At 45.0% G+C, this 16,906-nt stretch overlaps 1 protein-coding gene across 1 annotated transcript in view; it reads left to right on the forward strand.

Annotated features, from left to right (window-relative positions):
• The first annotated feature begins 538 nt into the window (after nucleotides 1–538).
• Nucleotides 539–16,906, forward strand: part of GAB3 (GRB2 associated binding protein 3) — a 275,833-nt gene continuing 259,465 nt past the window's right edge. Inside the window, exon 1 of the mRNA XM_063937261.1 lies at nucleotides 539–993. Coding sequence (XP_063793331.1) covers nucleotides 922–993 — 72 coding nt within the window. The 5' untranslated portion in view covers nucleotides 539–921. The remainder of the gene's footprint in view (nucleotides 994–16,906) is intronic.

A 16,906-nucleotide genomic window follows, 5' to 3' on the forward strand; every position in this document is an offset into this window, starting at 1 on the left:
ACACCATTTGCAGATGGTGTTAGCGATGAAGTCCAGGTGCCAATAGCTAAGCTTTCTGGAGCTTGGAATATTGTTCTAGACATGTAAATTGCAGGAATCCTTAAACCATGCAGAAACAACTGTTTTAGCTTTAATAAACATAAAAAGGAGAAAATTATAAGGGACATAAAATGAGGTATTTTACTGTCTGCTAAGACATTGAGTCTAAACTGCATTATGCCTTCCTTCCCAGTGTCACTATGGCTATAGCAACAATATACTAAAACCTATATAAATGCCAATGGGTTTTTTTCTGCGTTAAATTTTGGTATGCATGCATTGTGGGAGCTATTGCCAAATAGACAAGTCAGTGTAATGAGGGCCTCGGGGGCATCCCGCCCCCGCTTCCCAGAGCACAGTAAGTCATTTTATCCCAGCAGTGCATTAGGAAATCCTCTCCTATCAGACTGTAGGGTCCTATCTGCTCCCTCATCTGTATTCCACCCCCTTCTTCCCACAAGTGCAATGACAGTTCTGACACTTTGTAGGAGCAGTTGGAGCCCCATCCCTGACACAAGGCCTCTTTCTTGTACTGTAAACAAGCAGAAGTGTTAGCGCTGCACGTGTTGTTGGGTTTTGTATTTATAACAAGGCGGCCCGGGCGGGATCACGTGCTGCTGCTGCTGCTGCTGGGGAGGAGGAGGGGACCTGGCTCCGGCTCCGGCTGTGGCTCTGCTGCTGCTGCTGCCGCCGCCGCTGCTGGTGATGGCTTCTCCACTTCCTCCTTGTGTGACAGAGCAGCAGCAGCAGCAACAGCCCATACAGTACATGCATACAGCGCAGCTCTGGGGAGCTGATCATTGCCCTCAGTTCTGAAATTCCCGGGACCCCGCAGCAGCCGCACACTGGATTCCTCTCTTCGTGTCCTGGAAGAGGGACAATATGAGTGCAGGAGACGTGGTCTGCGAAGGCTGGCTCATCAAATCACCCCCAGAGAAGAAGCTGAAGAGATATGTGAGTACTATACATAATAGATTCCAGCGTGACAGTATACTCTGCATAAGGAGCACACTGCCTGCAGATACACAGTGCTGCCCGCTTCTGCTGCTGATCACCAGCAGCCTTCTGTGCCTCTGCTCACCTGCTCTTCACAACCTGTCAGCCAACATCCTATAATCCAGATGATACACTGATGCAGGCTGGATAGGGCATATGTTTCTCCCAGTGCAGTTATTGTCACAATTAAGTTTGCTGCGTGTGTGCTCTGTGCTTTACTATTTTTACTACGAGTACTTTTTTTTGTTCACAATTGCAAAGCACAACGGAATACGTTGGCGCTATTGCGTAGGAAGGCATGTAGAAAATAACACAATAGTATAGAGTGTGTGAGAGTATCCTCTCGCCACAGCGGGGACAAGAGAGCATTGGAGGATGTGTGGGAGAATGTGCACTGCCCAGATACCCTCATTTGTCTCAGTGGATCAGCCTGTCTGGGAAAATAACAGGGTGTGTGTCACACAAAGCATAGGAAACTCTATCAATGCTAGCCTGCCTGCAGACATTGCATGCACAAATAACTCAGGGACTTTTTTTATTTATCCAATTAGTTGGGGACTTTAAGCCATTTTGATTGTAGATGTGGGTAAGACTGACATGCAGTTATTGTTCATTCTGTGGGAAATGTGTGGGGTGGAGGAGATAACACAAGCCACTTCTTGTAAGGAGAAAGGCACTTATATGTTTATTCCTCTTATATTTTCTGTGTAAGTATTTTTTGGTTTGTTGTTGTGCTTAATACTGACTATGTGTTTGCTGATGTTAGTAACTTTGTCACTCAAATTAGGGAACAAACGTGGTTAACATCTTGTGTGACAGCAGAATTGGCCAGTGACTCACAGTCATTTGTTTGTCCCATGTTGTTGCTGTATTTAAATAATTTCCACCCATTAATCTATCTTTTATTATGTATGCTTACATCAAAGTCTTATTTCATACATAGGAGTCTCCTTATGTCAGACATAATGATCAGTCACATGTTTAACATCAAAGATTGTTAGCCTTGTGGTTCAGTAACTTTATGCACCCCGATTGCATTGACTATCGCTCCTTGGTTAGTGCATAGTTTTGCCATGTAAATAAATAAACATCTGCTTGTGTTTCAAGATCATAGTAAAAATATGTGACCTGTCATCCTGAATTATTTAATTTCCCATAACTGCTGTCAGTGTTCAGTTTATTTCTTCTACATATGTTTTTTTCCATGCAGTGAATGTAGGCATTCTGTGTATTTTATATAAAGAACAACAAACATAGTTTTTGTTTTTTTAAATAAACTTGTGCAAAAACAACACACAGTGTTGAGTGCTGAAAGTAATACAATTGAGTGATGTTTAGATCATTACCATACAAACGTATTATGTACAGTGATAGTATTATACAGATCATGCTGGCTTGTTCACACATGTGCTGAGAAAATACTATAGGTAAAATGCATGAAAATAAATGCGCTTTAGATCTTGCAAGTTGCTCCATTTTATAACACATTGTCGAGAATGAGCTGGCCAGAAACCATTAATCCTATTCTTAATACAGGTTTCAAGAGTTGGTGGATGAAAAGCACATTAAGAGGCTGATGCGGAATTGATCACAAAATGGGCAGAAGTTACTCTTGTGAAAGTTAAATCAGCATATTTCCACCAATGTGTACTGGTCAAGATTTGTTGCGGTCAGCAACAGTAGCAATTATGTGTGGTTTGCGCCACACACACGTCCCAGGCACTTGTAACCACTTATTTTATGTGCAGCAATGCATTTGTTATGAGGCGTCAATGAAACTACATGATATTCTCTAGTACAGCAGAAACATCTTTGTGTATGCCAAAAAGAGCTTAAGCACACTCACAATGCAAAAGCAATATCTGCACCCATATGATGAGAAAGCACCAATCAGCATCAAGGGTTCCTTTGCAAATTGCCAATCACAAGTGATTGGTTAGGGGACCTGCCTTGACCACGCGCAAACAACACAGCTTTCTCAGGTGTGTATGCTGCCTTGTGTTTGCATTTGTGTGAGCATTCCTTATAGTAATTGGCCTACAGGAGTAAGCCCACCCCCATCCCCTTTCCACCTCTCAGGTTGCTAAATTTTATTTGCGCTAGATACATGCAGATCTGTAGGCACATTTTTTCGTACCTTTTAATTTTGTGCAGTGCAGGTTTACATGTATTGTGTGTGTGTGTGTGTGTGTGTGTATATGTATGTATATATATGTGTATATATATATATATATATATCCATGTATATCGGCACTCAAAATAATATAATGTCAAATACCTCGGTGATCCTGTCCTATCATGGGGTGGCCGTGAACAAATAATCTCCAAACAGAGGGACGGCACTCATAGGATTTTGCAACAGATAAATTGCATTCAAAGATAGAAGAAATAATCCACCGATTACATCATCAACGTTTCGGTGTGGACCACCGTCATCAGAATGTACACAAACAGCAACACGAACAACGGTGAACATCATTGTTCGTGTTGCTGTTTGTGTACATCCTGATGATGGTGGTCCACACCGAAACGTTGATGATGTAATCGTTGGATTATTTCTTCTATCTTTGAATACAATTTATGTGTTGCAAAATCCTATGAGTGCCGTCCCTCTGTTTGGAGATTATATATATACTGACCAGACTACTGCCTATACTAATCAGCTAAGATTATTTCATTTGTTTTATTTTTATTTTTATCTGAATTTGTATATTATTACTTTTCGTGGATTAAATACTTTATTGATATTACTATATAAGGCAGTAGCAGTCGATTGATTCAGCCGTTACACCATATTGGACCGACTTTATCTACCTGGATATAAGTATATCCTACATGCTATATTGAATCTCTCTTTTGGTACGCATGAAATATAGGGGAGGGTACCCCAAGACATATTTAAGGTTACTACACCATATGGCGATGATCTTTGTCTCCTAGGTGGGGAACAGCCACAAGGAATTCAGTGAGACAGACAGGCCTAATCTCAAGAATCTATCCGGTACTTATATCTTATATACGTATCCATCACTCCCATTTATTTAAAATACTACACCATAGGGCGCTTGTTCTTCTCCCCTGCCTTCATATATATATATATATATATATATATATATAATGCACACGGCATCAGCCCCTAAGCGAGGAAATAGGTGTGTTGGTGGCATGGGTCTGAAAGGGTCAATATTTTTTTTTCTTCAGTATTAGTAAAAGAATATTGATGCATACGAGTATATACTGTATATTATTTTTTTTTAAACTGTTTTTATTATTGAAGCAATATGTAATACATAAAATTACATGTAGATTGGACATAGCATGTCATAACAATAAATAGTTTAAATTTACAATACAATCGAATTATACATTGAAAGACAAGATCTATCACAGTAGAAAGATAATACCAAATAAACAAACATTAAAACTAATTAAAATAAAACAGTGCCTGCAGCGGCTCCTTGCCACGCCCATCACTTCCCCTATGGGCTGATGACGACAAATTTAAACTACAGCATAATTGGAGGATCCCCTGCAATTATTCTAGTCATATACCATTCCGTATTGGACAAAGAGTTATGAATCTGTAATCGATCAGCCACAGATAGGGCAGCAATATAACTTTCCCATACCTCAAAAAATCTTTGTACTTTACTATCTTTCTCTATCAGGACTCCTATCCATTCCATTCTAAATAAATAAAACATTTGACTTTAACTGTAAATTAATTTTATGACAACACTACATCAAAAAAACATTGTGATGCCAAGATTACAATACTAATGTACAGAAGTTATAGTTTGTCATTTAAAAGATGCCTGTCCAACTACATTCCAATACATTTTTGAGTCCCCTGGTTTAAAAACACAGAAATCTATTTTGTTCAACACTTCAAAACAGAGAGGCAGAGGGGGTGCAAGCGGAAGGATGTGCTGGCAGTGTTCCTCCCAGTCCTGGACTGGGGGATGAAGGGCTCCACCGGAGAATGCACTGGTAGGGCCTCAAGTTTAAGGGGTTGTGCCACCACAGACGGACTTGGCAACCATTAGAGAGGACATGCAAAGAACAGGACCACTTTATAAAGGAGGGGAAAGGGGTGCGTCAGGACAATTCACTTTCATTGGCAGGAGTGATAATCTTGGTGTACTTTCCATAGACACAAAACAAGTACGTACCCAAGTTCATCCATAAATCCACTCCACCAAGTTATTACTGGCCCCTAGTGGACTAGAGGAGAGGGTGGGGACTGCAGGCGGCAGTGCCAACCCCTCCCCCCTCTCTCGGGAATTCCCCCTGTGCAACCGTGGGCCAGTTTAACCCTGAGTCCTTCTACTTACACCGCTACTCAACAGCATCACACAGCCTTAGCGTTTATAGCTGGCACTATGAAAGCTGCCACAGAGCTCCAGAAAAAAACTGCATGAAACACTTTTTATTTCATAAAAAATAAAAAAAATAAAAATAAAACCTTGTTTCTCTGATATATAATTTTTAGAAACAAGATTTTTTTCTTGTAATGGAAGAAATGTGAATATTTTCCTTGGAAGTAAATGACAGATCATGTTAATTATTCATCATTACATTTGATGAATATTGGTTTCAATGAGACAGATGCTGTTCCTGTCTTAGATCTGCCCCCTAGATATTCAGTTTAAAATGAAAATCACATTCTGTTCAGTTTGATCCAACTTGAAATGTAACCCTTCTAATTGACAGTTGTCAGGCAGAGAGAAAAACATTTGCAATTCACAGTTGTTAGGCTATAATCAGACACGTGAAGTCACTTCACCTTGTTTGCAGCTTTGACGTCTTCAGGGGTTGGTAACCAAAACAAGCTTGCAGCACTCCATGAACACAGATAATCGGTGACCCTACTTACGTTTGTTGATGTAAAGCTAGTTGTGGAAATGTGCAGGGAAAGAGAGGGACGAACTGCAGTCTCATATAGAAGTACACATTGCATCATGTTCAAACTTTCATGATAACCAGAAATCATGGTAATGATAACTTGATTAAAGTGATTATATGGGCTCATTCCAATTACCCGTGAGTCGCTGCACTTATGGTACCACCGGTCTCATTGGGCTCCGTACAGACATCTGCCAGTTCGGGGTGAGGGTGGGAAATTGTCACGCCTGACAGTGACCGTATTACATGCATGTGACTGGGAATTATACTTTTGCTCCATTTATTCGTACTGTACTTGAGACAGAAAATGCTACCTGCTGTATTATGTAGGGCACAGCCAGCTGTAAGCTCTTTTTGGTCAGATACAGACAATTTATAGTTTTCATTTTAGGCATACAATGTTGATCTAATCCCATTTTTCCTATATTAAAGGACCAAATTGTGCTAATGATCTTTTCACTGACTATGTTTGCAGTGAAACCCCTGTTTCTCTATCGTCCTAGTGGATGCTGGGGTTCCTGAAAGGACCATGGGGAATAGCGGCTCCGCAGGAGACAGGGCACAAAAAGTAAAGCTTTTCCAGATCAGGTGGTGTGCACTGGCTCCTCCCCCTATGACCCTCCTCCAGACTCCAGTTAGATTTTTGTGCCCGGCCGAGAAGGGTGCAATCTAGGTGGCTCTCCTAAAGAGCTGCTTAGAAAAAGTTTAGCTTAGGTTTTTTATTTTACAGTGAGTCCTGCTGGCAACAGGATCACTGCAACGAGGGACTGAGGGGAGAAGAAGTGAACTCACCTGCGTGCAGGATGGATTGGCTTCTTGGCTACTGGACATCAGCTCCAGAGGGACGATCACAGGTACAGCCTGGATGGTCACCGGAGCCGCGCCGCCGGCCCCCTTGCAGATGCTGAAGTCAGAAGAGGTCCAGAATCGGCGGCTGAAGACTCCTGCAGTCTTCTAAAGGTAGCGCACAGCACTGCAGCTGTGCGCCATTTTCCTCTCAGCACACTTCACACGCAGTCACTGAGGGTGCAGGGCGCTGGGGGGGGGCGCCCTGGGAGGCAAATGTAACCTATATAAAGGCTAAAAATACCTCACATATAGCCCCCAGAGGCTATATGGAGATATTTAACCCCTGCCTGGATTCACTAAATAGCGGGAGACGAGCCCGCCGGAAAAGGGGCGGGGCCTATCTCCTCAGCACACGGCGCCATTTCCTCTCACAGCTCCGCTGGTCAGGACGGCTCCCAGGTCTCTCCCCTGCACTGCACTACAGAAACAGGGTAAAACAGAGAGGGGGGGCAAATTTATGGCGATATTTTGATATATATAAAGCAGCTATAAGGGAGCACTTATTATAAGGCTATCCCTGTTATATATAGCGCTTTTGGTGTGTGCTGGCAAACTCTCCCTCTGTCTCCCCAAAGGGCTAGTGGGTCCTGTCTTCGTTAGGAGCATTCCCTGTGTGTCTGCTGTGTGTCGGTACGTGTGTGTCGACATGTATGAGGACGATATTGGTGTGGAGGCGGAGCAATTGCCAAATATGAGGATGTCACCCCCTAGGGAGTCGACACCAGAATGGATGCCTTTATTTATGGAACTACGGGATAGTGTCAACACGCTAAAGCAGTCGTTTGACGACATGAGACGGCCGGACAATCAATTAGTGCCTGTCCAGGCGACTCAAACACCGTCAGGGGCTGTGAAACGCCCTTTGCCTCAGTCGGTCGACACAGACCCAGACACAGGCACTGACTCCAGTGGTGACGGTGACGAATCAACCGTATTTTCCAGTAGGGCCACACGTTATATGATTTTGGCAATGAAGGAGGCGTTACATTTAGCTGATACTACAGGTACCACTAAACAGGGTATTATGTGGGGTGTGAAAAAACTACCTATAGTTTTTCCTGAATCAGAAGAATTAAATGACGTGTGTAATGAAGCGTGGGTTGCCCCTGATAAAAAGCTGATAATTTCAAAGAAATTATTGGCATTATACCCTTTCCCGCCAGAGGTTAGGGAGCGCTGGGGAACACCTCCTAGGGTGGACAAGGCGATAACACGCTTATCTAAACAAGTGGCGTTACCCTCTCCTGAGACGGCCGCACTTAAAGATCCATCAGATAGGAGGATGGAAAATATCCAAAAAAGTATATACACACATGCAGGTGTTATACTACGACCAGCTATAGCGACTGCCTGGATGTGCAGTGCTGGGGTAGTTTGGTCAGAGTCCCTGATTGAAAATATTGATACCCTGGACAGGGACAATATTTTACTGTCGTTAGAACAAATAAAGGATGCATTTCTTTATATGCGTGATGCACAGAGGGATATCTGCACACTGGCATCACGGGTAAGTGCTATGTCCATTTCGGCCAGAAGAGCTTTATGGACGCGACAGTGGACAGGCGATGCGGATTCAAAACGACATATGGAAGTTTTGCCGTATAAAGGGGAGGAGTTATTTGGAGTCGGTCTATCAGATTTGGTGGCCACGGCTACAGCCGGGAAATCCACCTTTCTACCTCAAGTCACTCCCCAACAGAAAAAGGCACCGACTTTTCAACCGCAGCCCTTTCGTTCCTTTAAAAATAAGAGAGCAAAGGGCTATTCATATCTGCCACGAGGCAGAGGTCGAGGGAAGAGACAGCAACAGGCAGCTCCTTCCCAGGAACAGAAGCCTTCCCCGGCTTCTACAAAAGCCTCAGCATGACGCTGGGGCTTCTCAAGCGGACTCGGGGACGGTGGGTGGTCGTCTCAAAAATTACAGCGCGCAGTGGGCTCACTCGCAGGTAGATCCCTGGATCCTGCAGATAATATCTCAGGGGTACAGGTTGGAATTAGAGACAGATCCACCTCGCCGTTTCCTGAAGTCTGCTTTACCAACGTCCCCCTCCGAAAGGGAGACGGTTTTGGAAGCCATTCACAAGCTGTACTCTCAGCAGGTGATAGTCAAGGTACCTCTTCTACAACAAGGGAAGGGGTATTATTCCACTCTTTTTGTGGTACCGAAGCCGGATGGCTCGGTAAGGCCTATTCTAAATCTGAAGTCCTTGAACCTGTACATAAAGAAGTTCAAGTTCAAGATGGAGTCACTCAGAGCAGTGATAGCGAACCTGGAAGAGGGGGACTTTATGGTATCCTTGGACATCAAGGATGCGTATCTCCACGTTCCAATTTACCCCTCACACCAGGGGTACCTCAGGTTCGTTGTACAAAACTGTCACTATCAGTTTCAGACGCTGCCGTTCGGATTGTCCACGGCACCTCGGGTCTTTACAAAGGTAATGGCCGAGATGATGATTCTTCTTCGAAGAAAAGGCATATTAATTATCCCATACTTGGACGATCTCCTAATAAGGGCAAGGTCCAGAGAACAGCTAGAGATGGGATTAGCACTGTCTCAAGAAGTGCTAAAACAGCACGGGTGGATTCTGAATATTCCAAAATCCCAGTTAATGCCGACAACTCGTCTGCTGTTCCTAGGGATGATTCTGGACACGGTTCAGAAAAAGGTTTTTCTCCCGGAGGAAAAAGCCAAGGAGTTATCCGAGCTTGTCAGGAACCTCCTAAAACCAGGAAAGGTGTCTGTACATCAATGCACAAGAGTCCTGGGAAAAATGGTGGCTTCTTACGAAGCAATTCCATTCGGCAGATTCCACGCAAGAATTTTCCAAAGGGATCTGTTGGACAAATGGTCAGGGTCGCATCTTCAGATGCACCTGCGGATAACCCTGTCTCCAAGGACAAGGGTGTCTCTTCTGTGGTGGTTGCAGAGTGCTCATCTATTGGAGGGCTGCAGATTCGGCATACAGGATTGGATCCTGGTGACCACGGACGCCAGCCTGAGAGGCTGGGGAGCAGTCACACAAGGAAGAAACTTCCAGGGAGTATGGACGAGCCTGGAAACGTCTCTTCACATAAACATTCTGGAACTAAGAGCAATATACAATGCTCTAAGCCAGGCAGAACCTCTGCTTCAGGGAAAACCGGTGTTGATCCAGTCGGACAACATCACGGCAGTCGCCCATGTGAACAGACAGGGCGGCACAAGAAGCAGGAGTGCAATGGCAGAAGCTGCAAGGATTCTTCGCTGGGCAGAGAATCATGTGATAGCACTGTCAGCAGTGTTCATCCCGGGAGTGGACAACTGGGAAGCAGACTTCCTCAGCAGACACGATCTTCACCCGGGAGAGTGGGGACTTCATCCAGAAGTCTTCCACTTGCTGGTAACCCGTTGGGAAAGACCAATGGTGGATATGATGGCGTCTCGCCTCAACAAAAAACTGGACAGGTATTGCGCCAGGTCAAGAGATCCGCAGGCAATAGCTGTGGACGCGCTGGTAACGCCTTGGGTGTACCAGTCGGTGTATGTGTTTCCTCCTCTGCCTCTCATACCAAAAGTATTGAGAATTATACGGCAAAGAGGCGTAAGGACGATACTAGTGGTTCCGGATTGGCCAAGAAGGACTTGGTACCCGGAACTTCAAGAGATGATCACGGAAGATCCGTGGCCTCTACCTCTAAGGAGGGACTTGCTTCAGCAGGGTCCCTGTCTGTTTCAAGACTTACCGCGGCTGCGTTTGACGGCATGGCGGTTGAACGCCGGATCCTAAAGGAAAAAGGCATGCCGGAAGAAGTCATTCCTACTTTGATTAAAGCAAGGAAGGAAGTAACCGTGCAACATTATCACCGAATTTGGCGAAAATATGTTGCGTGGTGCGTAGATCGGAGTGCTCCGACGGAGGAATTTCAACTGGGTCGATTCCTACATTTCCTGCAATCAGGATTGTCTATGGGTCTCAAATTGGGATCTATTAAGGTTCAAATTTCGGCCCTGTCGATTTTCTTTCAAAAAGAATTGGCTTCAGTCCCTGAAGTCCAGACCTTTGTTAAGGGAGTGCTACATATACAGCCTCCTGTGGTGCCTCCAGTGGCACCGTGGGATCTCAATGTGGTTTTGGACTTTCTAAAATCTCATTGGTTTGAACCACTAAAGAAGGTGGATTTGAAATATCTCACATGGAAAGTGACCATGCTTCTAGCCCTGGCTTCGGCCAGGAGAGTGTCAGAACTGGCAGCTTTATCTTACAAAAGCCCATATCTGATTTTCCATTCGGACAGGGCAGAACTGCGGACTCGTCCGCATTTTCTCCCTAAGGTGGTGTCAGCATTTCATCTGAACCAGCCTATTGTAGTGCCTGCGGCTACAAGTGACTTGGAGGACTCCAAGTTACTGGACGTTGTCAGAGCATTAAAAATATATATTGCAAGGACAGCTGGAGTCAGAAAATCTGACTCGTTGTTTATATTGTATGCACCCAACAAGATGGGTGCTCCTGCGTCTAAGCAGACGATTGCTCGTTGGATCTGTAGCACAATCCAACTTGCACATTCTGTGGCAGGCCTGCCACAGCCTAAATCTGTAAAGGCCCACTCCACAAGGAAGGTGGGCTCATCTTGGGCGGCTGCCCGAGGGGTCTCGGCATTACAACTTTGCCGAGCAGCTACGTGGTCAGGGGAGAACACGTTTGTAAAATTTTACAAATTTGATACTCTGGCTAAGGAGGACCTGGAGTTCTCTCATTCGGTGCTGCAGAGTCATCCGCACTCTCCCGCCCGTTTGGGAGCTTTGGTATAATCCCCATGGTCCTTTCAGGAACCCCAGCATCCACTAGGACGATAGAGAAAATAAGATTTTACTTACCGATAAATCTATTTCTCGGAGTCCGTAGTGGATGCTGGGCGCCCATCCCAAGTGCGGATTATCTGCAATAATTGTACATAGTTATTGTTAACTAATTCGGGTTATTGTTGAAGGAAGCCATCTTTCAGAGGCTCCGCTGTTATCATACTGTTAACTGGGTTTAGATCACAAGTTGTACGGTGTGATTGGTGTGGCTGGTATGAGTCTTACCCGGGATTCAAAATCCTCCCTTATTGTGTACGCTCGTCCGGGCACAGTACCTAACTGGAGTCTGGAGGAGGGTCATAGGGGGAGGAGCCAGTGCACACCACCTGATCTGGAAAAGCTTTACTTTTTGTGCCCTGTCTCCTGCGGAGCCGCTATTCCCCATGGTCCTTTCAGGAACCCCAGCATCCACTACGGACTCCGAGAAATAGATTTATCGGTAAGTAAAATCTTATTTTTTGACACAAGGTATCATTAAAATGTTAGGGTTAATAACGTACCTCTTATCTGGGCCAGTCTGAGGAGGTAGGTGCATACGTGACCCCACAGGCAGGTGCAGTGTAACTGAGAGACAACATTTGGGCTTTCAGTTCTCTTTTGTATAAATGTAATATTTTTCTTTAAATATTAAATAAGTAGTTGCCAATGGTGATCCCTTGACTTATAGGGCAGCGAAAACAAAGGTACAGTTTTTCACCCAAGGGTAATTATGCCCCTAAGAGTTCAATACACAGCTTGTTGATGTTTGTGGTCACAATATTAGATGAAAACACGCCTGGTTTTGCAGTTATTATTATTGCCATTTTAAATCACATGGCCAAGACCGACGACAAGCAGTCACTGCTTAATAAATACACTCCCGAGTCGTTAAAATTCAATAATTGAAGTTCTTGGTTGTGCAAGACTGCGAGAGTTTTAGTGTATAGTACATTTAACACAATCGGCACAACATCTGTTGCTGGATAACCCCTCCCATCGCTGACCACCAAACCACCAAATGTCATTTTGCAAAACATGTCCAAGGTTACCAGCCCTTTTCTTTGTGACTTTGCTTTCAAGAAGCCAATTTTCTTTTGAAGATCATTCTCAGAGTATCTTTAATGTCTTCAAATGACTTTATATAGGATCTAGTATGATATACTAGCAGAAGGGATGCCACCTGTCACTATACTGACAGTATGGGGCATATTGGGTGGGGAACTGGCATTCAGGAGGCCGATGCCGGAATCCCGACAGCCGGCATTTTACCAACGGATGCCAGTCCAACACCCACACAGTATTCCTACTCAGTTGGTGGGTCCACGTCACCAACCGACTTGCTGCCTCGCAGTCTTCCGGTATCCCAACTGCGAGGCAGCAAGTCGGTTGGTGACGTGGACCCACCAACTGAGTAGGAATACATCCCCTTACATTATACTGAAAATATTAAGGGGACCTGCTTTACTGTATATCTGCAATTTCTTTTAATTCTCTAAACAGCTCTAAACTATTGAGTGCAATATTTCTCTTTAAACTGACAATGTCTGAATGGTTCTCTTTGTACCATTCCTATAGTGTCACTGACAATGGTGAGAGAATAGACTGATTAATGGATAAACAAGAAAACCAGTTTGCACAATACATATAGAATTTTATATTGGAAAACTTTTTTTTTAACATCTGTTGTCTACCCTTACATTAATTTCATAAAGCAACTCCTGTTGCTTAGCAACCTATGTATAAACTTTTTACAATGGTGACAGAGGGTTTGTCATGGTCTTTTATCGTCCCATACAATAATTATAATGTGTAGAACATGAGGTGTATTATATTGTGTTTGGGATTAAAGAGAAGTCACTGAGAATGTTATACAAGCTTAGATGAATTCTGATGGTGGTTACTATGATGATACCTGATCCTATATTTATCAGCATGATGTCATAGTTAGTAAAATAATTACTACTGCTTATAAAAAGATTAAGCCAAAATGGTTTGCATCTAACAGTGAAACAATAGATTATAATTTATTATATAGTTTTATGTGAAAATTCCTGCAGTAACCATCATCAGTGTGCATATTATTGTCTGGACTGCACTAGATCTATCACTGTATGTTACTGCACATTTGTTGTTACTAAATAGCCCCATTTATATAAAACAAAAAGTAGCCTATACTATTAATTCATTTATGGAAACATTTTAATTAAAAGTAGACCACCCAATGTGTCAGGGTAAACTTAAAATGACATAAATATAATTAATATTCAAAATAGCTAAAATATTTGTCTTATGGTGGGTACACACTAGGCGACGTGCTCAATGACCCACATCGCCTAGTGGTTCTCCTCCCGGACCAGGGTGGTCGGCGGCAGGGCGTACACACTGAGTGATATGACGACCATGTTGCTGAGCAGGCAGCTATAGAATGACAAGCCAAATTGAGCTGCATGCATGGCCGACAATGAGGGTTATTAACGACCCACGGGGCCACGCATCGCTTGGTGGCGGCGTACACACCGAGGAAGTGAACGACGTCGCTCAGGAAGGGTGAAAATGAGCAACTTCGTCCATTTTCTCGGCTAGTGTGTATGCACCTTTAGTGTTGGCTTGATTTATTTGATTGACTTTTTTGTTTGTTTGTTTATTGCAGGTTTATTTATAACATTTATGTTTCACAGTGATGTTTCTGGTTAAAACAAACATAGATCTTAATATGTTGATAATAAATGTAACAATCTTTCAAATGTTAATTTTCTAACAGTGCATTTATGTGCAACAGTTACACTAAACCAGGGGTGGGGAACATTTTTTCTACCGAGGGCCATTTGGATATTTATAAAATTCGGGGGCCATACAAAAATTCTCAACTTAAAAAATGACCCTGCTCCCCAGTAGGTCTGCCCCTTAGAGGCACTGTGTGTGCGCGCCGGAGGCACGTGCGCCAAAAAAATGGGTGTGGTTAGTTAAAATGGGACGTGATACACATATGCCCCCAATAGTGCAGTGCCAGATCCACAAATGCCCCCACAGTGTCAGGTATACAAATGCCCTTCACAGTGCCAGGTATACAGATGCCCCCACAGTGCCAGGTATACAGATGCCCCCACAGTGCCAGGTATACAATTGCCCCTCACAGTGCCAGGTATACAGATGCCCCCCACAGTGCCAGGAATACAGATGCCCCCCACAGTGCCAGGTATACAGATGCCACCCACAGTGCCAGGTATACAGATGCCCCCCACGGTGCCAGGTATACAAATGCCCCCCCCCCCCCCCCCCCGTGCTGCTTACCGCTGCTTGCTGCTTCTTTCGGCGGGACACGGAGGAGAGCGCGGCTATGTTGGGCGGCGGCGTGTAGGACTTGAAACCAGCCGCCGGTTCGAGAGCCAATCAGAGCTCGCGGACCGGCAACCGCGGCTCCTGATTGGCTGCCGGTCCGCGAGCTCTGATTGGCTCACGAACCGGCGGCTGGTTTCAAGTCCTACACGCCGCCGCCACCCGACAATAGCCGCGCTCTCCTCCTGAGTCCCTGTCCTGACAGCTGAGACACGCTGCCGCCGGACTGAGCGGCGGCGTGTCTCACTGAGAGAAGCGGGTGGGCCGGAGCAAACGGCTTCGCGGGCCTTATACGGCCGCGGGCCGGAGGTTCCCCACCCCTGCACTAAACCATAGAAACCTCCCAGACACTTGTTTACATTGTCTACCTTGCAGAAGATGGATTAAAGCTAATTTATTGTTACAGTGTACTGCAAATTTTGCCCTTTAATATAATGTTAGTAAATTAGCTTTTGTCTATTAGCTTTAATGAGTGATTGTACAAGAATATGTACTGTAAGTAAGAAAAGGGACGTGGCTGCTTTTTGAATATCATCTCTTCCTACAAGTTTTATGAGATGTCTATTGCCGGGGACCAGTACTAATCAGAGGCGTAACTAGCATATTTGGCACCTGGTGCGGGGTCTTCATTTGGCACCCCATCCAGTACATACCTCCCAACACCCGGGGGGTGTAAGGAGGGACTCCTGTGCACTGTGATGGCGCAAACCCTGAAAAGGGTGTGGCCTCATGGTGTGCCCCCATTTTCATTACTCTGGTGGCATGGCCAGCACTGGGACAGCGGGACAATCTCTGAAAAGCTGTACTAGCCCATCCAAAGAGGGACAGTTAGGAGGTATGCCAATATGTCCCACAGTTCCCCACCCAATATGCCCCATAGTGTCCCCATCCATATATGCTACACAGTGCCCTACACCACCCACTTCCCCCAGTCCTCTGGAGTACTCGCCTCCCGTGGTCGGCTCCTCTTGGATTTTTCTGGCTTCGGGGTCTGTGTTCTTTTTGCACAGTGGGGGTAATTCCAAGTTGATCGCAGCAGGAATTTTGTTAGCAGTTGGGCAAAACCATGTGCACTGCAGGGGAGGCAGATTTAACATGTGCAGAGAGAGTTAGATTTGGGTGTGGTGTGTTCAATCTGCAATCTAATTTGCAGTGTAAAAATAAAGCAGCCAGTATTTACCCTGCACAGAAACAAAATAACCCATCCAAATCTAACTCTTTCTGCACATGTTATATCTGCCTCCCCTGCAGTGCACATGGTTTCTCTTACGTCCTAGAGGATGCTGGGGACTCCGTAAGGACCATGGGGATAGACGGGCTCCGCAGGAGACATGGGCACTTTAAGAAAGACTTTAGGTATGGGTGTGCACTGGCTCCTCCATCTATGCCCCTCCCCCAGACCTCTGTTTACTACTGTGCCCAGAGGAGACTGGGTGCATTACAGGGAGCTCTCCTGAGTTTCCTGTCAGAAAGTATATTTGTTAGGTTTTTTATTTTCAGGGAGCCTGCTGGCAACAGACTCCCTGCATCGAGGGACTGAGGAGAGAGAAGCAGACCTACTTCTGTGAGTTTCAAGGCTCTGCTTCTTAGGCTACTGGACACCATTAGCTCCACCCTCGCCGTCCGTCCCAGAGCCGTGCCGCCGTCCTCCTCACAGAGCCGGAAGGTAGAAGCCGGGTGAGTATGAGAAGAAAAGAAGACTTCAGAGACGGCAGAAGACTTCATGATCTTCACTGAGGTAACGCACAGCGGTGAAGCTGTGCGCCATTGCTCCCATACACCTCACACACGGCAGTCACTGTAAGGGTGCAGGGCGCAGGGGGGGCGCCCTGGGCAGCATATAAACCTCTCTCTGGCTAAAATATATATATATACAGCTGGGCACTGTATATATAAAGAACCCCGCCAGTTTTTAGTATATTTGAGCGGTACAGAAGCCCGCCGCCGAGGGGGCGG

This window comes from Pseudophryne corroboree, chromosome 8, assembly GCF_028390025.1.
Source record: "Pseudophryne corroboree isolate aPseCor3 chromosome 8, aPseCor3.hap2, whole genome shotgun sequence".
In the NCBI taxonomy this organism is placed as follows: domain Eukaryota; kingdom Metazoa; phylum Chordata; class Amphibia; order Anura; family Myobatrachidae; genus Pseudophryne; species Pseudophryne corroboree.